The sequence below is a fragment of the Callorhinchus milii genome, unplaced genomic scaffold (genome assembly GCF_018977255.1).
Source record: "Callorhinchus milii isolate IMCB2004 unplaced genomic scaffold, IMCB_Cmil_1.0 Scaffold4, whole genome shotgun sequence".
Lineage (NCBI taxonomy): Eukaryota > Metazoa > Chordata > Chondrichthyes > Chimaeriformes > Callorhinchidae > Callorhinchus > Callorhinchus milii.
The window spans coordinates 69,879,201-69,901,114 of record NW_024704745.1 but is presented as its reverse complement, the minus strand read 5'-3'; the positions used below and the strand labels follow the sequence as shown (position 1 = coordinate 69,901,114).

Genomic DNA, 21,914 nt, shown 5'->3' with positions numbered 1-21,914 from the left:
TTTATTTAAATTTAAGACCCTTGTTTCGGATTTGACTACATCGCTCTCTAACTTAATACTAAATTCTATCATGTTATGATCACTCTGCCCTAGAGGAGTCTTAATATCTATATTACCGACTAGCCCTGTTTCGTTACACAAAACAAGGTCTAGGATGGCCTGTCCCCTAGTATGTTCCTCAGCATACTGCTCCAGAAAGCTATCTCTCATACACTCTATAAACTACTCCTCTACCCTACTTTTGCCGATTTGGTTTTCCCAATCTATGTGAAGATTCGTGCATTCAGATATAGAGATTTTAATTTCTTATCATTTCCCCTACTCTCTGCTGCCCTATCTTCTTTACTGAGCTTCTGACCTATTCTGTTTATCGCTCTCGCTATTCTGTTCTGCCACCTTTAGTTTTCTTAATATTGCTGGCTTGCAATTATTTCTAATCGTATCCCCCTCTCCCCTTTACTAGTTTAAAGCTTATTCGGTATGTATTCGGTTTGCTAGGACATTTGTTCCAGCCCGATTTAAGTGGAGCCCATCTTTTTGAAATAGACCCCTTTTCCCCCATTACTGCTGCCAGTGGCCCATAAAATGAAACCCCTGCGTTCCACACCACTCCCTCAGCCATGCATTCAACTCTCTAATTTGCTTATTCCTGTACCAATTTGCACATGTCAAAGGCAGCAATCCTGATATCACTACCTTCGATGTTCTTTGTTTTAATTTAGTTCTCAGCTCCTTGAACTCCCTCCTCAAATCATCACAACTAACCCTACCTATGTCATTGGTACCTATGTGAAGTACCACCAATGAATCCTCGCCCTCATGTTTTAGAGATCTCCTTCAGCCCCGATGAGACATCCTTACCCCGGCCCCAGGAAGGCAACAGAGCCTTCAGGTCTCCTGGTTGCTGCTGCAGATAAGTGTATCTGTCCGCCTGATAGTCTTGTTCCCAATTACTACAACTTTCTGTTTGTTTCCTCTAATATTGGAATCACGTTTTCCTTCCTCCTCACAGGCTTCTTTGTCCACACAGGTTGCAAGAACCTCGTACCTGTTGGCCAAGGTTAAAGCTTGAGGCTTCACTACCACTCTCTCTGGTGTTCCCTTAACCTCCTGCCTGTCAGACACCCTATCCTGTCCTTGACTGATACTATTATCTATACATTCCCTGACCCTCAGGGGAGCGACTGGCTCCAGGATGAAACTATCCAGGAAGCACTCCCTATCCCTGATGCTGCGCAATGTCTGCACCTCGGATTCCAGCTCAGACACTCTGAGCCAGAGCTGCCACAGTTGCAGACATTTGATGCAGATGTGGTTGCCCGGGCTCAGACTGCCCTCCAACAATTCCCACATGTTAACAGTCCTCACACAACACCTGCCCCGCCATTGTCACCTCTCCCACCCACACTGTGAATTAAAGTTTTATTTAAATAATTATTATTACTTTTTAAAAGTTAAATTCCTAATTAATTTTTTAAAAATTTATTTTATTTTTAGTGTTGCTAATTAGTAGTTAGTGCTAGTTTACTGTTTGTTAGTAGTCAGTGTTAGCTGTTACTTTACTCTTTCAGAATATTTTGATTGTGACGTTGCTCTGACATCACTTTTTAATTTTCCCGCAGGTCTGCTTGTTTTTTTATCTCTCTCCGGCCTCTGCTCCTGACTGCTCTCCTCGCTGTGGCTTTTATCCCCACTGCTAGGTCTCAGCTCTGCCCCTCGCTCTCCTACCTCTGCTCCTGACTCTACAATCTTTCCCACTCAGACACTGAGCAACAAACACTGCTCCAATCAGCAGAAATGCTTTAACTGGAGGGATTGTCTCACTGTGTAAGAATGCAGTCCTTAATGTTTGTATTTGCTATAAGCAAAATCCAAGTAAGCCTAATTCAGGCTTCAGTTACACTCAGTGTGAAGGCTTGCGTGGGAGCTGCTCATCTTACAGAAAAATGCTATATGTAGCTTTATTTCATTATGCTTATTGATATGATACTGATAATGACAGTAGGTAAGTCTACTGTATTACTTTGAAACCATTAAACATATGATCCAGCAAAGTGATTATTAAGATTTACTTAGTAATAACATTTGCATTGAATCAACAACAAGATTTCATTTATAGAGCGCCTTTCACGTCGGGAGGACGACCCAAGGCGCTGAACAGTTGGGTCAGGACCCGAGCAGGGGGGAAATGGTCAGGGTGAGGGAAGGGAGGGAGCGAGGAGGGGGTAGAGAGTCGAGAGGGGAGCTGAAGACACAGTCAAAGAAAAGGTCTTGAGACCAGCCTTGAAGGAGGAAAGGGAGGAGGCGGCGAAGGCACTGGGGGATGGAGTTCCAGAGCCTCGGGGCTGAGAGGCTGAAGGCCCGGCCACCGATGGTAGGGCGGTTGGGGCGGGGGATGTGGAGCAGACCGGAGCCAGAGGAACAGAGGGTACGGGCAGGTAGGTAGGGGGATAGTAGGTCGGAGAGCTAGGAGGGAGCAAAGCTGTGAATGGCCTTGTAGGTGAGGATTAGGATCTTGAATTCGAAGGTGAGGATGAGGATCTTGAATTCAAGGTGAGGATGAGTATCTTGAATTCGAGGTGAATCAGACACATTTAAAATAATTACATTTATCTATTTCTTTTATTTCTTCCCATTTGGTAGTTTTAAGAAATTAAAATATCAGATAATCCCATCCCCCTCCTCCAAACTGTCTGAATGAGTTATTAACATAAACAGCACAAAGTTTATCATCTGTTATGGTTTCTGCCTTACGACCACAGTCTTAAAATTTAAAATGGGCAGAACTTTGGAAGATTCTTGAATTCAGTGTTAATGTGGAAGCTGGTAGCCTTGTAGGCTTCTGAAATTAGATTTTAGTATGATAAAATTAATGTTTACATTTGGTATAGTACCTTTTATGTCAGCAGGACACAAGCTTCACAGGATATATTGTGAAGTGGAGTGACTGTGTGTTTTGTGGGTGAATGCGGAAGCCAATTTGTGCACAGAAATGTCCCACAAACAACAATTAAGTGAATGACCATTTTTTAAAAATTTGGGTGATTGTTGGTGAGGACACAGCGAGAATCTCCCTTCTCTTTTCAAATAATGTAATGGAATGTTTAATATCCACCTGAACATGGAAATAGGGCCTCAGTTTCATGTCTCATCTGAAGAATGGCACCTTTGACAAACGCAGCATTTTTCTGATAGGAACACACATCATGCAAACAGTGTCTCACCTCAGAATGACTTAGCTGTGCAAAGGTTTCTGCTGTGCCCTTGGATATAATGTCACTTGAAGAAGGGAGCGACTTTCCCATTGTCCTGGGAAAAGCCTGCTGGCCTGGAAGCCTGATTCCAGAAACCATCAGCCCAGTCGAGTAAATTCTGTTTCTTTTCAAGTCTGGTTTATATCGGTCGAAAGAAGCAGGAGTGTTCACTGTAGAGAGTGGTTTGTTCTCACCACTGGAGAACTTGTGCTCATCAGAAATGGGCTCATTCCATATTGAAAGTTTTGGAGATGTAACCACGGGATCTTGTATAGGATCGGGTGTTTTAGGCTGAGGTTTTCGAACATAGGTTATAATTTTAGGTCTTACGTATTTTGGTTTGGGTATGATTTTAGCTTCAGGCTTGGGCTGCCAATTTGTTTCTATAGCTCCCTTTTCTGTTGTAAAAGCTCTGCAATGCTGCAGGATTGGCTTTGGGATTCCACTGTTACAATTAGTTTTGTCAAGAGTTCTACAGGAATAGCTCCATGACTGCATATTTTCTGTAGGAGGTACGAATGAAGATCCTGACAATTTGTCACCGGGAAGAAATGCAGTCTCCTTCAAATCAGCATTATAACCTGAGAATGGATTAGAAGCACTTCTGTTGATTGTCTGCTGAAACTGTGTGGATGAAGGAATTACAGAATACTCTGAGGGACCAAGCGCTTCAAAAACCTTTCTGTGCTCTTTAGTCTCGCTTATCAGTACATTGCTGTTGATTTCATACAATGCTATTTGCGTAGAGTTCTTCATTCCACTGTCAGAAGACCATTCATCATTGTATTGACCAGGACAAGCCTCCAATGTTGGCAGTACATCCTTGTCTCTATTCACATCTTGCCTGGTAGGATTTTGCTTTGACAGCATTAAATGTGAGATGTTAGAAACTCTGGAATCTTCCTTATCTGTCATTTTATTGCAGTTTTTCACCTCAATTGTTTCATGTGCTAATGAATTACTATCACTCTCACAAACCTGTCTTATATCTTCTTTTCCCTTCCCACTGACTTCAAAAGGAACAAAAAGGTTGTCAAATCCATGCCTAAAAAGCGGATTGGTTCTCACATGTGGCATTTGATTGATTTCAGTGTAGTTATCTGCTTCATTGAGAATGTTTGGGAATTGAACAGTTGCAGATTCCTTGCTGCCCACATTAGTAGCCATATTTAAATATAAATTTTCATGTTGTTTAGTTGGTTCAACTGAACACTGGGCATCTAAGTCAGTATCTGTCCAATTTAAGGTTCTGTTTTTAAAACCTTGTTTCCTTAATACTGAAGAAGTGCCTTCAGTTACCAAGCATTCATCTGTATAAAATTCGTCTGGAAGATTTAAGAAATGGTTATCTTCAAAGTTAAGGTCTTCAAGATGTAATTCTTTAGTATCTACTGTGTTGTCTTGCAGACACTGTGCTACTTTAGTTGCTTCTTTTCCAAGCAAAGAGGGTGCTTGTTGACTAAACTCGCCGGGCTCTATTTCTTCTTTTACTGGAAAAATGTATCTTCTGCTCTGAGCTCCTGGCACTAATCTGGTATTTTCAACCTCGAGCCAGGCACTCCTGGATGAAAGATTGAATGGGTTGCTCATCTTACATTTGTCAATATATGTATCCTGGTTTACCTGGGTTTCTAATTTATTAATAGCTTCCTGTAGTTGACCATCTGAACTTGGGGCACAGATTACATCTTCACAAAGTGATGTGCTTGCTTTGACAAGATCAGGTGGCTTTTCTATCTCCATTTGTAACTGTGGGAACAACTTCCTGTTTTCTGAGGTAGGTGAGTTAGGGTGAAATTCAAACATTTCTATTGAAGTCAAACCAAATGAATCAGCAGAAATGGCTTTGAACATGTCTGCTGAAGGTTGCTTTGAACCATGAGTACTACCAACAGTACTGGTGAAGCATTCTTGGAAATGCAATGGTCCTGTAAACCAATCAGCCACTGATCCATTCTCTCGTAGACACCCATCATCATCATCATCTTCTCTGGGTGTACCACTCTCTGCCAGCACATCCTTTATATTAGCCTTTTCTAATGAATGAAAAGAGGAATCCTTGGATGATAATTGCATGACATTTCTTTTTTCATTCCCTTTCATCACATTCATTTCTGGACATTCTTGCACCACGGCAGCTTCAGGAGCAGAACAATCCCTTTTTAAGGAATAACAATCCTTTTGAGTTGTTCCAATATTTAGATATTCCCGTCTATCATAGGAATTGCGCTTCTTAAACTCTGTACCTTCCAGGTCTATGATATCAGTTTTATCAGCCACAGCATCTTTAGAAATCTTCAGATCTTGCCTTGGAAATGCCTGATCATCTGGTTTGGACTGCTCACTTTGATTCCCAAGCTCATCTGAATTTCCATATAAAAATGGTGTGTTCTGTGGTGCATGGAAATCATTCTCAAGGTCATCAGTCAAGTCAAATTCTTCTTCCTTTTCTTCTACAGTAACAGCATTTGATGATAGATCATTTGCATTGGTGTCTCCATCTGTTGCTATCAGTTGTTCATTGTTGTTTTTTATTTCCTTTCTGTTGCCCTCTACGTCAGAGCAGTAAGTGCTGTTCTGAACTGATGAAGTCATTTTTTTCTTTCACCTTTATCCTATATTATTTAGCACTTCAATAAAAGGTGAAGAACAAACCTTGGACATATAGGTTTTTTTAAAAGAAAACGTTCCAGAAAGCATATGTGTTACTTTGATGATCAAAAAGTATTTCTGTAATGATAAACGATTCTTTTCTCAGTTCATTCAATATATCGCAGGATTTATCATTCATGTCTTATTCATCTTCAGATACATCTATCCACTTTACCGTTCCTTAAATTGTAATCTTGAACTCCTGTAAAACACTTTAGTTCCAGTCTCCATGCAGTTATTTATTCCTCTGCACGCATGTGAAGCCACAAAGACCTTCTCTTCCAAGTACTGGCCAGTTGTTGAACCTGTAAAAATAAGGAACAGAATGTAAGTCCCTCCTTTCAGAGCATTGGCCAGGAACAGAAACTATATTTAACCAACGGCTTGTGATGCAGTATGTTTGCTGTCCTGCGAAATGTAACACTTCAGGTACAGAGCCAGCTTTAATTTCATATGGAAACACCCTGCTCAAAAGGCAAAGAAAACAAGTCTTAATGAACTGTAGTACAGCGACAGAAGCACTGCTCTGGCATTTGTGCTTCATGCAAACATTTTTGATCATGGGAAGATCAAACAGTCCTTTTGTAACAGACATTAAAGTAAAATTGTGATGTGTGTTGTGCAGTGTTAGTTTCCACTCCTTTGTAAAATAATTTATTTTTCTTGGGATAAAAACTGTATAGGTTCTATGTCAAATAGGCGTTTAATGTTTCTAGACCTGAAGAACTGGTATTTTTACGACTTTTTTTTCTCTTTCTTAACAGTTTCTTGCTTTCAATGCAACCAAATAAATATCTATACACATAATTAAATATATTTATAATTTTTACGCAAAGCAAAGTCCCACCTAAAGCCATGAAGTGAATAATAAGTGAATGACATTATTATTACTAACTCCTCTGCATACCCGATTCACTCTGCAAACACAGGGCATCCCAGCGCTTTGGGATGTCCTCCCGACCTGAAAGGCGCATTACAAATGTAATTTGTAGCTATTGTTGCCTCTCCTGATTGGCTCCTGTCAGTGCCCCATCACCTCAGGCACTGACAGCAGCACCATCCATGGTTGCACACTCCACCTCACTAAGCCAGTCCGGAACCTTGGAGTCCTGTAGCTCAGTGGTTAGAGCACTCGCTTTGCAAGCGAGAGACCTGAGTTCAATTCCAGGCACAGGGCGAAACCTTGGGCAAGTTTCCTTACTCCACACAGAGCCTAATAATAATCCCTCCAAAACCAAAAACAATAATAAATTGGTCATTTTCAATCTACGACTGTTTGTGGACATTGCTGTGCGCAATTGGCTGCCGCGTTCGCCCACAAATATACAGTCAATTCACTTTACAGTGTGTTCTGTGAAGCGCTTTGGGACGTCCTCCCGACGTGAAAAGCGCTATATCAAATGCAAGGATTATTATTATTATTACTGTTTGACCCTCAACTATCCTTTCTACCCCACATCTGCGCCATGACCCGCTCTGCCTTCTCCCACCTCCGCAACGTCGCCTGGCTCCGACTCTGTCTCACATTGTAGCCACCGAAACCCTCATACACGCCTTCATTACATCGAGGCTCGACTATGCAAACTCACTGCTTGTCGGCCTCCCCAACTCCTCCCTCCACAGGTTGCAGATTATCCAGAACTCAGCAGCCCGTGTCCTCTCCTGCACTAGGCTCAGCGACCCTATCGACCCCATCCTTGCCCAACTCCACTGGCTTCCCATCACAGAGGATACAGTTCAAGATCCTGGTCCTCACCTTCAAAGCCCTCCACGGTCTTGCTCCCCCTACCTCTCCGACCTCCTAACCCCCTACCACCCTGTTCGCTCCCTCCACTCAGCAGGCTCCGGCCTGCTTCGCGTCACCCGCCTTGCTCGCCCCACTATCGGCGGGCGGGCCTTCCGCCACTCTGCACCCACCCTCTGGAACTCCATCCCGCAGCCCTCTGTCTCGCCCCCTCCCTCACCACCTTCAAGACCCACCTCAGGACCCTCCGTTTTGACCGTGCTTTCGATCTCCCTATTTCCCCCCTTGCCCTCCCCCAACCCGATCTTCAGCTCAGGTCTGCAACTCTGTGTGTCCAGCGACTTGGGACGTCCTCTCGATGTGAAAGGCGCTATACAAATATAATTTTGTTGTTGATGTTGTTGCTGTGACTCCCCAACCCATCCGCGTCAACACCAGTAATCATGCCTTCTGCCACTATGCCCTAATCTCTAGAACTCCCTAAATTACTTTTGTTTGGAATTTTTAAAATTTGTTCACACTAAAGATAAATCTGGGGATGATTGACTAGGATGCCAAGAAACTCCCTTCGCTTTTCGAACTGTGCCATGGGATCTTTAACGTCCACTGAACAGGCAGACAGGATCTCGCATTAACATCTCATCTGAAGAACAGAATCTCTGACAATAGAGTGTTCGTGTTCGCCCAGCATTGTACTGGAGTCAAAATACTGCAGATACTGGAAACTTGAAATAAAAACAGATGTCGCTGGGAACACACATGAGGTCAGGTAGCATCAGAACGAAAGATTCTGTGTTAGGTTCTGACGAAAGTTTATCGACCTGAAACGTTAACTAATTTTCCTCTCTCCATAAATGCTGCCTGACCAGCTGCGTGTTCCCTGGAGTATCATCTTAGAGTATGAGTATGAGTCTCAAAGTTTCTGAGGTGAATGGTGGAAGTTGAACTCTGCAGACCTATCACCAGGCTCCACGGCTCTGAATGGATCAACTTCAAGATCCTTACCCTCACATACAAATCCTTTCACATCCTAGCACCTCCCTACTTCTCTGACCTGCTTTTACCTCACTCCTCTGCCTGCCCCATTCACTTTGGCTGCTGCGACTCCCCAGCCCTATTGCATCAAATCAGTGATCATGCCTTCTGCCATTATGCCCTAATTTCTAGAACTCCCTGAGTTACCTCTGTTTGGAATTTTTATAATTTCCTTGCACTAAAGATAAATCTACCATGATTAAAGTGGGAGGATACAATTATGTATCTGATAAATAGGAAAGAAAAAAATCTGCTCTGCCTTCTCAGTACTGTGGTGCTGTGACAGAACAATGATCTAGCTCTTGGAAGGATGTTTCAAGGAAGAAGAGTTTCTTTGTGTGCGGGGAGGGAATTGCCATCTGTTGTCAGGAGTCATCATTTACAGAATGTATTATACTACAAGCAATGCTAAACTTTACACAAAAAACCCTGACTTGTCAGTCATGAGTTCTTGGCAATACAAATTGACTCTTGTCTACCACCTGTTTCTTCTGCTCTGCCCCCATCGGCTGTTGCTGCCTCTGCAACTTGGGCATTCTTTCACTACTCCCTATTCATTACAGTTTTTGATTTATTTAGTCATATTGGAAAACAGCCAGATTTTAAACATTGATCAAGCCTGTTATCTTCCACAAGCTCACTGCTTACTAGTTCCCAGAAAAGACATACTGAGGATTTCTGTAAACTATAGACCTGAATGGGCATGAATGATAAACTGTATCCTAGAACACACTGTGCTTACTATTGTAATACAGTTCAGGGTTACAGGAAAACATGAAATACCAATCAATTTGTCTTTGGAACTTGATGTTTGAAATCTACTGCAAACACAATCTTAAACCAAAAGCTTTCTTTTAAGACAGCAAAATTCTCCTGCAATTCGATCTTCAAGCATTAAAAAATAATTTAAATCTACACATTTCAATTTCCCCTGACCTGAACAGCATTGGTGTGGAAAGTTAAGGCACCAAATATTTTAAATCAGACCTCCAATACTGAATGCTTGAAATGAGCAATCAATTACCCTGTTCTTCGGATGAGATGTTAAACTGAGGTCTCCTCTGCAAGGTCATCAGCTGGACGTTAAAGATCCTGTGACACAAATTGAAAAGAAAAAGGAGTTTCTCCTGGTTTCTGGCCTACCATGCTTTAGATAAAGTGATTAATTACCTCAATGTTTGGGGAGCCTTGCTGCTCACTACACTTGGCTCTAAAATGCTTTGAAACATTTTGATGTGATAAAGTGTGATAAAACTACGAATTCATTCTTGCTCAGCTTATTAGTGCACACAGAAGTAGAGATGTGAAGACTTTGGATGGTTACCCTGAATCCTGTGTAGCACCCAGCTATGTTCAACTCATTTGTTCATGAGTTCATAGAAACAGACTGCTTTACAAAATGATAGGCAAACAAAATTGCAGCACTTCATATCACATTTAATGCCTATTACATGAAATGGGCTATGAAAGGCTGTAAATTCTTGCAACTGAAAACTGTCCTTCATGCTAACTTTCTTTCATGCGGCATTCCTCGGCTCTATTTGCGGTCCTCTCCTGTTCACTATTTATACACTCGCACTGGGCGATGTCATCTGAAGGCATGGGGTTCATTTCCACATGTATGTTGATAATACCCAACTCCATCTCTCAGCCTCCACTCTCGACTCCAGGACCACTGCTGTTCTGACCAAATTGTATGACAGGAAGAGATCTAACTTCCTCCAGTTAAATATTGACAAGACAGAAGCTCTCCTACTTGGCTCATGTAGCACTTTCTCACCTCAGTTGCTGACAGACTTGCATGAATGCATACTCCACCTCAAAGAATTTTATTAATGTCTTGTCTGACTCACAACTGTCTTCCCTACGTGAAAGGCGCTACACAAATGTAATCTTGTTGTTTGTCTTCCAAACCGTAATCCATGCTCTTGCCCACTCAGCTTTCCCTTACCTCCGTAACATTGCCCACCTCTACCATTGCTATTCCTCTCCAGCCGCTGAAACCCTCATCAATGCCTTCATCAAGTAGAGTTGACTGTAACTCTGATAACAAGACTCTCCTGTTCTTCACTACACAAGATGCTGACCACCAAAAACTCTGCAGCTTGTGTTCTCTCCCACATCAGGTGCTGTGGGCCTGTCATCCTCATCCTAGCTTGGCTCCATTAGCTCCCCCCCCCCTCAGCAGAACAAGTTCAAGATCCTCATTCTCAGGATAGAGAGATTGAAAAGAATAAGGTACTGTGGCCCGAGACTGGACAGGTTATGGCCACCAATGACACTCTCTCCATCTGTCCCTAGGGCTCTCTCGTTCTTTTCAATCTCTCTATCCTGAGAATGTCCTCTTATTCTAGGCACACTTGCACCCATAAAATACACAGTCAATTCACTTTACAGTATATTCTGTGAAGCGCTTTGAGAAGTTTTGAAAACATGATAAAGCACTACATCAAATACAAGGATTATTATTATTATTTGAAGAATGACAGTCTGGAGATGTACTGAAAGAAATCAGTTTATTAAATCATACATTGCTGCTATGTTTAAGGTAATGTGGCTTTGCTTCCATAATCTTATGCGATGTGAACCTTTGACACAGGAGCAGTGGAGATTGCAACGTAGTAATTTGTGAATAGTTTAAATCGTACATTAACGTCATGGCACCCTTGTAATTTGCAAATATTGCCATGCATCTCCTTTATTACTTTGCTTTGTACATTACTGTTGACATGTTGTTGCCATTACAACAAAAGTGCACATTTGATTGACATCCTCAGCTTCCTTCTATGTGGGTGTCCTGTCGTTCTCCATTATACTAAAAACATCTTTATCTTGGTTTGGTGATTGTTTCCAATGTCATGTCATTTCTTGTGAACCTCCTGCAATGTTCTCCAAACTCGCTGAGATAGAGTTCACATAGGTTTGGATGAAAAAGGCCTAGTCTATTCAATCTCATGCTTCCAGAATACCAACCTTCATATTGCAGCGTCAAGTGGTTCCTTGGTGTCCTGGCTTCAATTAGTCTTCCTGACAAACTGTTTTAGCTGTTTATTGCCCTCTATGTAGAGAAATACTTCCTATGTCTGTCCTACAATTCGTCTTCTCAACTCTGAACTTGTGACACTTTTTAATTATTTTACACTGATTGCTACTACAAAAAGTTTCTGTTATTCCATTATTGTTTAAGCAAGCACTACAGGGTCTTCTCGAAAAAACAGCTCATACTTTTCTCAGCAAGACATTTTCCCTTAAGAATTCCATATACCACAGCTGCATTTGTGGACTTTTAATATTGACAATAATCCTTGCAATTGATATAGTGCCTTTTACCTCAGGGGACATCTCAAAGTACAACACAGGACTTTGCTGTAAATTATAGTGACTGTGCATTTGGAGATAACATCTCCATATTATATAGTATTTACTTGGCTTATTACCTACTTCAGAAATATGAACTGCACATTACTTTTCAGCTCATACAATTCATCTCATGCTAATCAAATGGAGGCGGGGAGGAAATTTATTATTTGTAATTTAAATTTGTAATGACTCTTCCTATCTGAAAAAATGTTAACAGATTTCAGATTTCTTTACCAGTTAATAGTCTAAAAAGAATAATACAACAAACATTTGAAGTAAACAAAATAATCTAGCAGTTATAATTCAGTTTGCAGAGGAGATTTACACGAATGATACTAGAGATGAGGGCATTAGCTATTGAGGAGAGACTGGAAAAGAGGAATTAGATGCCCGAAGAGGAGCAATGATTAGCAACCTTGGACTCAGCCAGCAAAGAACTAAATTGTGATCTGGTTCTGCATGAATTTTCCCCGTCTTCGGGTCATTATTCCTGAAATAGTAAAAGAGGATAACTTTCACACTGCCCCACACTTTATAATTTGGAATTCTGATCAATTTACTGGATTCAAGACTGGAAGCCAATCAAACTCCGAAAGCTTCAACTGGGAGAGCCCACTCTCTGGGAGTAGCCACTTAGTGGCTGATTATTGTTTAGCACAAAAGTATACACATTCTATTCAAAACCTACAGCAATAATTTTACCATAATTTTGAAACTGCAAACATTATCCCAATGATTCTAAGTGACTTGCATCTGTAGCACAACTATCATTTGTACCTGATTATCATGACCAAGTGTTTTTCCACTCTAAATACACCTTAATTCTGGCTTTAATTGGGACTTTAAATTCACTATTAAGTATATGCTAACATTAATAGATGTAGATTTATGATGCTAAAACTATATGTGCTAGAAATCAAGAAATCAGATCCAGAACGCATTGAATAAAACTGTGATCTTTGGTTAATTTCCAATACTGAATTATTTTTGTAACAGAATGTCTTTAATACAAGGGAGGAAACAAATCAGACCAAGTCCCATTGTTTTCACCGAACAGGCTTTTGGCATTTCCCACAGTAGGCACAATTATTAATTACTTTGCATTGTCACATTGAGATGCAAATTATATTCTGAGATAAAACGCACTATGACACGAATTGAAGTAACATGCACTCATGAATATCAAAAGTGCAAAAATCTATTTTTTGGATGAAAGTGCCTAATTATTTTGACTGACAGATTTGTTAATAATCATTGGGGAGTATTTCTAGCCTATGCAGGTTATAAATGCGTCATGTACTGGTGCAGATACATCACACTTCTTTCTATGAATAGATAGCCTTTGCTGGACCCTTTGCCAGCAGATGGGATGCCCATTTCAAACCTTTAAAATCATGGCCTTCAGGTACATTATGGTATTTCATTACACTATAGATTTCAAAAACAGCTTCAATTGATATTTACACTAATTCTTTCCTCATTCCGCCCAGATTGAACATGGTTGAAAAAGCTTGACAGGAGGGAAGGGGGAATCAGCAGGGAGTTCACCTTAGGGTGTACTTGAAGGCAGGCATACTAAATTAAAAATGAGAACAGAAATAACAGCAGGACAATACAATATATGGGCGTACTGGTGTCTATTTCTTTAAATAGTGCCTATTCCTACACAATAGACTTAAAGAAAACCGCACACACCAGTATTATATGGCATCTTGAGCTTTTTAGCAACCAAATCATAGGCGTCTAACTAGCATTATATTTTCAAGATTGTTGAGTTCTGAAAAATTGTGTATTCTATCCTGGGAATAGGTATAATCCTTGCGTAATTAATTCATATCACAGCTTGCAACAAAATTCTGCACAGCATCTATTCTCTCTTTATTAACCCTAAATTTTCTAGTAACCCGCAAGTTTCTAAGTCTCCATTGCAGCTTTGAAAACATTTTGCATCACATTCACAAATTTATAATTATCACATCATAAAAAAGGAAACAGTTGATAACTGAACACTCACAGCGGGCTTCAACACACCCAACTGCAGGACCATGTTTTGAGTGTTTCAATGCCTACCATTGCAGATGCTAGGAATGGGATTGAAAAATCCAGAACAATACTTTAGAATGCACCAAGACAGGAAAACAAGAGGACATAGGTTTAGAGTTACAAAGTCCGGGACAGAAACCCTTGGAAGGTTTTCTTTACTCAAAGGGTAATTAATGGCTGTACTCAATTTAAAAAAACTCTGATAGAACGAAAGTATGGTGATTATTCTGAAAGGCTGAGATCAAATGGCCCGAAGGGCTTTCTTCATCGTAACCAATCTTGTGATTTCAACAATTACCAACAGAGGGTTTTGTTCAAAGAGTTGGACTGTTATATTCTATTCCTGACTTTTGAATTTTTATGGTGACTCAGCAACAAGAGCCTCTGAACCTCAACAGAAATCATTTTAGAATCAAGGTGTCAGAAATATTTTTTTTTAAAATAAATTATTGAGATACTTTCCCCTGTGCACAAAATGGGTTAGATTGTTACTTGAATCTGTAGCAGAAAACTAGTAGAAAGCAATTGATCCCATCCACACAATACAGCAGTATGATGACTCAGTACAGTCCTTGAACAGTACTTATTCAACAAAATTCACAAACATCTGGTTGCTCTCATAATGCTCAGAATGGATTGGTTTTGAAATGTTTAGGAAAACATTATACCACTTATCTGAACCACTAACAGTGCCTAACTTTGTCTGATTTAATTACAAGCATGTACAATCTTCAGATGAGACATTAAATCAAGGACCTGTCTGCCTGTTCTAGTTGACATTGACGATCCTTTGGCACTATTGAAAAAACAGAAAGGTGATTCTCCCGGTGTCCAAGCTAACAATTTCCCGGTTTTAAAAAATTGCTAATTTACTTCATGGCGGTTTATGGAATACTGCTCTCCGCAAATCGGTTGAAACATTTACCTATAAATGCATAGTCACAACACTTTACAGAAAACTCGAAGCACAATAAGACAATTCAATGTGATACGGCGCTATATCAAATGCAAGAATCATGTTAATAAGTACACAATAAAAAAAAGGTCCATTCAGTGTGACTAATATCCATAAACAGAGATGTAATTTATATTTCAATGTGAATGATATACAGCATCTACATTTCATAGAATTATGCTGGTATAAATACAGGGAATAGCCTGAAGGAAAGTGAACAATTTTCTAACGCATTAGTTATGCTACAAACTACAAAAAAAAATGTTCCTATTACATCAACTCTGACACTTACTTCCTTAAACTCATTTAGGAATAAAGTAGGAATCTCTAAACATTGACAAATTTGCATGCAGTATGCAGAATATGTAAATTTACCATGCAAATTCCTGATAAATAAATGTTTATAAAATCTCAATTTGCTCCTTGTTGAGTCATCTTAAATGTCTAGCAATAATGGCAAAGTGTAATTACATGGTTTATCATACTGATTTGGGGGGTTTATTTATAGCAATTTTAGAGTATTTATCAATCAGGGTTTTTCGGGGGTTTTGTGAGTGTACTGTGAAAACCCACCTGTGCACATGGAGGGGAGAAAGGTGCCTTCACGCATAATAATAATTTTATCCTTGCATTTGAGACAGCGCCTTATCATATCGTTGAGACGTCCCAAAATGCTTCACAGAATATACCGTAAAGTGGATTGACTCTTCATTTTGTGAGCAAAACAAAACTCCTCTCACAAACTCCGTTCACTCTCGGTCTCTCCCTCTCCTCTGTATGCACAGGTGTGTCTAATGAAGAGTTCGAGAGGAGTGAGATACTGTGCAGGCGCCTGAGGGCGCCTCTCTTCCCTTTGTGTATGCAAGTGAGTCTGGCACCAGAAGCGAGAGAAAATTTACCTGTTACACCAGGACAGGTATTTCCGGTGTTTTCCTATTGCTTGGATAATCATACTTTATAATATGTGACATTTGCATGATGTGGGATTATTTTGTCCTTCCGAGCCCATCAATTAAAATAAACTGGCTTCCTTCTATCCGTGCATGCATTTTTCACATTTTCCCTTCTCATTATATCTTTCACACCAAGCACCAATCCCAGCTGAGATTGATAAAACAGACAATCTGGTTGCTGAGGTCTGTTGTAAACAGTCATAGTGAAAGCAATGTGGATTAATATTGGGTTTATACTGTGAGTTGGTCACCAACAATTTAAACAAATAAATGTTAAAGCTAAAGTTAAAAAGAAATAGCAGGACACCTCTGCCATTCCCGGACACTTAATGGCCACCAGTGGTAACAATTATTTCAACGCGTATTAATTTTCTGTTTCTACCTTGTTTCTCCACAGTAAAATAATAGACCAGAACTTCACTTTCTGATGTTATTGTGCCAATTCACGTCATACCAATCTATGGGGCCACACATTCATAAACCTGTTCAATCCTGCCTATAAATAGTATTCAGCTTTATGACATTCATTACCATACTTTGAATTTAGAAAGGTCTGATAGGACTTATCATTACAACAGCCTATTATAACAGAATAGGCTTAAAAATAAATTCCCCACTAATTTTTTTAGCTGTTTGTAACAGTCTTAAAATTAAAATAATGAAGAAGGGGCAACAGCTGTTGTGACCTGCAGGTGTCCCATGCAATTCTAATGTTTGCTAATAAGTGAGCATGTAGGGATAGGTCCTGTATAGGTCCTATCGCTGCTGAGCTACAGGAGTCCTTTAGCTCAGTGGTTAGAGCACTCGCCTTGCAAGTGAGAGACCTGGGTTTGATTCCCAGCAGGGAGAAACCTTAGGCAAGCTTCCTTAATCCACATGCCTGATATTAATCACTCAAGAAAAAAATAATAAAATTGGTCACTTCAATCCACAACTGTTTGAGGGACACTGCTGTGTGCAATTGGCTACAGCGTTTCGCCCACAAATATACAGTAAGTTCACTTTACAGGATATCTGTGAAGCGCTTTGAGACGTCTAGAAGACGTGAAAAGCACTATATCAAATGCAAGAATTATTGTTATTATTTATTATTATAGGCATATTTAATCGTGGGAAATGTAATCTTGACCGTCACTGTATGAGCACTTACAGGCTGCACTGAATAATGCATGCTTTGATTAAACGATTTATTGATTAAATCGGATCTTATACGGCTTATCCAGTTTGTCTGCAACTTAGACTTTGCGTAAATCAGATTAAATGTTATGGCCGCATTGATACGACTTGTGTAAGTTTTACTATACAATGTGTATAGGATTGTTATAGTAAGCTCCTGATAACTCGTCACTCCAAGAGAAAAGGGCTCAGTGATGAGTTGTCCGGAGTAGCGAGTTAGGCATATGTATAAATATGGTCCATCTAGTCTGATTAGCGCTTATACTTCACACAAGTTCCCATCCTAGATCCTATTCAATACAATCGCTAATCTCGTAAAATTAATATTGTACTGCTGTATATGTTTTCAGCAAATTTTCTTATTTCAGTGACATTGCTTACATCAGCTGAAAGACGCCAAACAACAAAAGCACTTCCCTTAGTTCATTAGCTCAACACACTAAACTGAGGACAATCAATACATGTTCTTGCCATCATCTCTCATTTTCACTGTGTAGTTATCCTATTAAAGAATGCAACCGCTGGACCATTGAAACTTACTCTCGACTGATGTTGAAAATAATTTGTGCAAGCAGATGTTTATTCAGGTTTCCAAGGTGCTCAGTCAACGTGAAGGAAAATAAAGGTCTGTTGAGATCAAACTCAATTTGAATGAAATCCAGCTTCTTCAGCTTGAAAATGCTGTTGGCTCTAAAGGGATTTTTTTCTTTGACGTGCAAAAAAAAGGCAGCATCAGCTGATACAGAAATATAGTGTACAGATGGCTAGGATGAAAAAGTGTGCTGGCAGGCCAAAACTCAGCAACTGCAGACATTATAATTAATGGCTTTTCCCTCATATGAACCCCCACCGTAGTAGCACAGAGGACTTGTCATCTTTATTAATCTGAGAAATAATTGGTTCCTGAAGAAAGAAAATTCAGAGTGTACTCATGCTAACAGAAGATAATCAACTATATGCATGGTCAGCATCAAGGAAATATAAAATAATTACATTAAAAAGGTCACAGATAGTTTGAATATTTTCTTATTTTTCTCCCCAGTACTAAACAATAATTTTCTGTTTGTCATAAATAAACACCAGCTCAGATAATATAGCTCAGATATAGAGTATATTGGGGGGAAGGGGGGGAATAGCAAGTGTTTCACTCTCCCCTCTATGTCACACACCATTTGCAGGCTGAGAGGTCAGACAGAAATGCTGTCTTCAGTGCCTAAACAGTTGTCTGCCAAAATGGAGAGCACAAATGCTCCCCCTGGGATGATTTTTTTCTCTCCTCTTCCACATAAGAGGTCAAACTCAAAATCACACAAATAAAAGCTATAATGGAGTTATGTAAAGAATAATGGATATCTGGAACTGAGGGCAACAAATGTAATCTAATTGAGGGCCTCATATGAGATCGTAATTCACAAGAAATGGCTGTAATAACTGCTGGCTGAACCCTGACATTAGATTATAACTTCTTCATCACTCCAAGGTATTAGTTATCACCTATAGTATATATAGCTTCAATTGTTTTGTACGCGTGTTCTGAACTTTGACATTTTTTATGACATACTTAAAAAGTCCTTTTACAGCCCATTGTACAATATTTTTAAAAATACATTACTGAGTAATTACATTATATTGCCAAATTGTGACCCAACCTCTGACTTTCAGCATCAGTCAATAATTGGTTCCAATTGGGTGATCTCAATCAAGCAATCAGCAATGAAGTCCTAATCCTGCTTGTAAAATACCAAACATAAAAGCTATAGGAGTGTATATGTGGTCACATAGCAACCAAAGCATTCGACCACTCTCCATTGCAGAGATCTCACTGAGAGTTCATCTTTTCTTTCATCAACAGAATTGGGAAAATAACAAAAATAAAACAGCTACAGACTACAGTAGAACTTGTACTGAGTCCTGAACAAAATTATGTGCCCATCTGAGCCATTACATCACAGTCAGCAATACCCACTTCGAGTCACATTAGTCTCCACTAGGAGTGAACAACACTATAAAACATTATTCTTGTTGTGTGAATACTTTTGAGGACCTTTATCTAACCAAGCAATGGTAAAGGAAGCTCCGTGGATAACGATGGATGCAGCAATATTTGGATTTGCTAGATCTTGTGAATGGCGGAACTGGGGGAGAGGGAGAGGAGAGGAGGAGGTGATCATGGATATGGCAGAAGAGGAAGATTTTAAGACAGATAGAGAGGGGTGAAACAAAGGGGTAAAGGTAAGGAATTCCAGAGCTAGGGGCATAGACTGAAAATTCAGCCATCGATGGTGCAGAGGGGTGGACGGATCACACACAACAAGCCCCAGGTAGCCAAGCAGAGATGGTGAGCTGAGGAATGGGGTAAGAGAAGATCAAAAAGATAGGGAGATGCTACAGAGTGAATCAATTTATAGGTGAGGGATTGAAATCAGTTCACTGGGACATGTGAGCCTTGTGACGACAGGGATGATGAGAATGCAGAGCTAGGTGTGGGTGAGGATGCATGTGGCGATACCTTGGGTTTGCTAGATCTTGTGGCTGGTGGTCCTGGGGAGACTGGCGGGGGTGCATTAAAAAAGAGGCAGATAACAAAAGCATGAATAAGAGTCTCGCCAATATTTGGTGTGGGATAGATGCAGACAGGTAATGTGGCAGAGATGAAGTAAACCAGTCTTGACTAGGAACTGAGTGGAAGAGCTGCAAATCGAACCTGACACCAAGACTGTGCATCGCTTCAATGAGTTTGAGAGGCTGGGGAACTTGAGGAGGTCAGAGATGAAAGTAAGGATATGTTAGAGGGAGATGAGGAGGAAGTGTTCTGTCTTGTTCATATAAAGCTGCAGGAAATTGATTCTCATCCAGGCCTTGAAAAGCTAGTGAAATCATTTTGAAATCAAGACAAGGAATGAAAAGTAGATTTGGGGTTTTCTGAAACTTAGCCCATGTCTGCAGATGATGTCTCCAAAAGGCAGTATGTAGATGAAAAAATGGAGGGGGCTGATGCCACAGCCCTGAATTACTCAGCCAGATGACTGTGCAGGAGCAGAAGGAAAAAACGTTGGAACAAACACAGTGGAGGATTGGAGCAAAAAGAGCATAGTCCAATGTAGATGAATGTAAGAGGATGGCTGATCGAGGAGGATTAAGCTGTTGAGGAAGACAAAAATGCTCAGGAAGCCCTGGCTGCATAGAGAGTACATCGTTGATGACTTTGATGATGGCTGTCTCCATGCTGTGAGGGTAGAAACTGGTGTGGAAGGGCTGAAGCAGGGAATGGAGGGAAAGGTAGGAATGAAGGTGGGTGCTAATAAAATGTTCCAGGACTTTGGAATGGAAGGGCAGGTTGGAGATGGGCCAGTAGTTGGGAGAGTTTAGAGGGACTGAAGTTAAATTTTTTGAGAGGTGCAGTGACAGCGGTTTGGAAGGGGAGGGTGACAGTGCCGGAAGAGAGCAAACAGTCGACTCTATCCACCAGCACGGAGCAGAGGAGTGACGAATAGGTGGTCAGTAGCTGGGTGGAAAGGGAGTCAAGAGATCTGATGGTAGGTTTCATGTAGGTTATGAGAGTGGCAAGCGATGAGGGAGAAATGGGAACAAATGTGGGCAGGGTAGGGGCAGTGGGGATAGGTAGGGAAGACGAGTGAGGTGTGGAGGAGGTAGAAGATGCAGCCAGACAGATTTTGTCAATTTTGGTCACCGGAAAGTCCATGTTTCCTCGCATTTTAAATCAGAATTAAGGAGGGAGGGGCAGGGGGAACGAGGAAACAGAGGTGATTTGTGGTAAAATAAAAATGGGCTTGGGCTCTTCTTGGCCTCCAGGATAGCCTTGGAGCAGGAGATTTTAGCATAGGAGAGGAAATGACTGTAGTTTCAGAGGTAATTTTGCCAGATTCAGTGTGGACTGTGGGGCTAGTTTTATGCCATCTGTGTTCCAGAGCATGGGATTTGGATTTGCAGGAACAGAGGTGGCTGCTGGTGAAGTGGGAAATGAATCTGAATTCGAGAAGAGAGGGGGAGGGAGGAGAGAGCTAAATGTGCAGGAGAGACAGCTGTTCAACAGCTAGATGGCTGCATCGTGGTGGCTGTGGGTGGACGGACAGATTATAGTGGTTATATCCACAACTATGATACGTAGGCAATATGCAGAGTCTATTTTTATATTTATGTGATGTATTTTAAATGCTGAAAATGTAAAAACAAACACTAGAACTTTGGCACTAAAGTTTAATTGTGCAATTTATTTTACAGTGGTAAGGTCAAATAATAATAATCCCTGCATTGGTTGAATTAAGCAATCATGTGTATGATGAATTTTCAGCCTTCATAGCCATCTGCTTTGTTGGAAGACTGCTGCTAAGCAGATAACACTGCCTTCATAGCCTAAGGGCAAAAAGTCTCCTTCATGCCTGTCTAACAGGTTGAAAGTGTCCCATGCTGGTAGACCAAGAAGAATCAATATAATCAGAATGCCCATCAAAACAGTAGTACTGATTGAATGGTGAAGTGCTGGTTTAAGAAACAAATGTCTTATGTCCCTATTATTAAAGTGTGTCTTTGTCAGAATGCTTCACACAGAAGAAAAAGCTCCAGTTAATTTAATAATTATGTTAATATTAACTGTCCATCTGGATACGTCAACTATTTAACTTGCCGGATATATATTCAGGTTATGCTTGGAACATTCCTAAAATGGATTACTGTGATATATTAACTGCTGGAACAGGCTACCAGGAAAGATTATTGAGACC

The 21,914-nt window shown here is 40.5% G+C and overlaps 1 protein-coding gene across 1 annotated transcript in view; it reads right to left on the bottom strand.

The window, feature by feature from the left end:
- LOC103183241 (microtubule-associated tumor suppressor candidate 2-like) overlaps positions 1 to 21,914 on the bottom strand; it is a 189,416-nt gene that overhangs the window by 143,190 nt on the left and 24,312 nt on the right. Inside the window, exon 2 of the mRNA XM_042334100.1 lies at positions 3,225 to 6,211. Coding sequence (XP_042190034.1) covers positions 3,225 to 5,849 — 2,625 coding nt within the window. The 5' untranslated portion in view covers positions 5,850 to 6,211. The remainder of the gene's footprint in view (positions 1 to 3,224; positions 6,212 to 21,914) is intronic.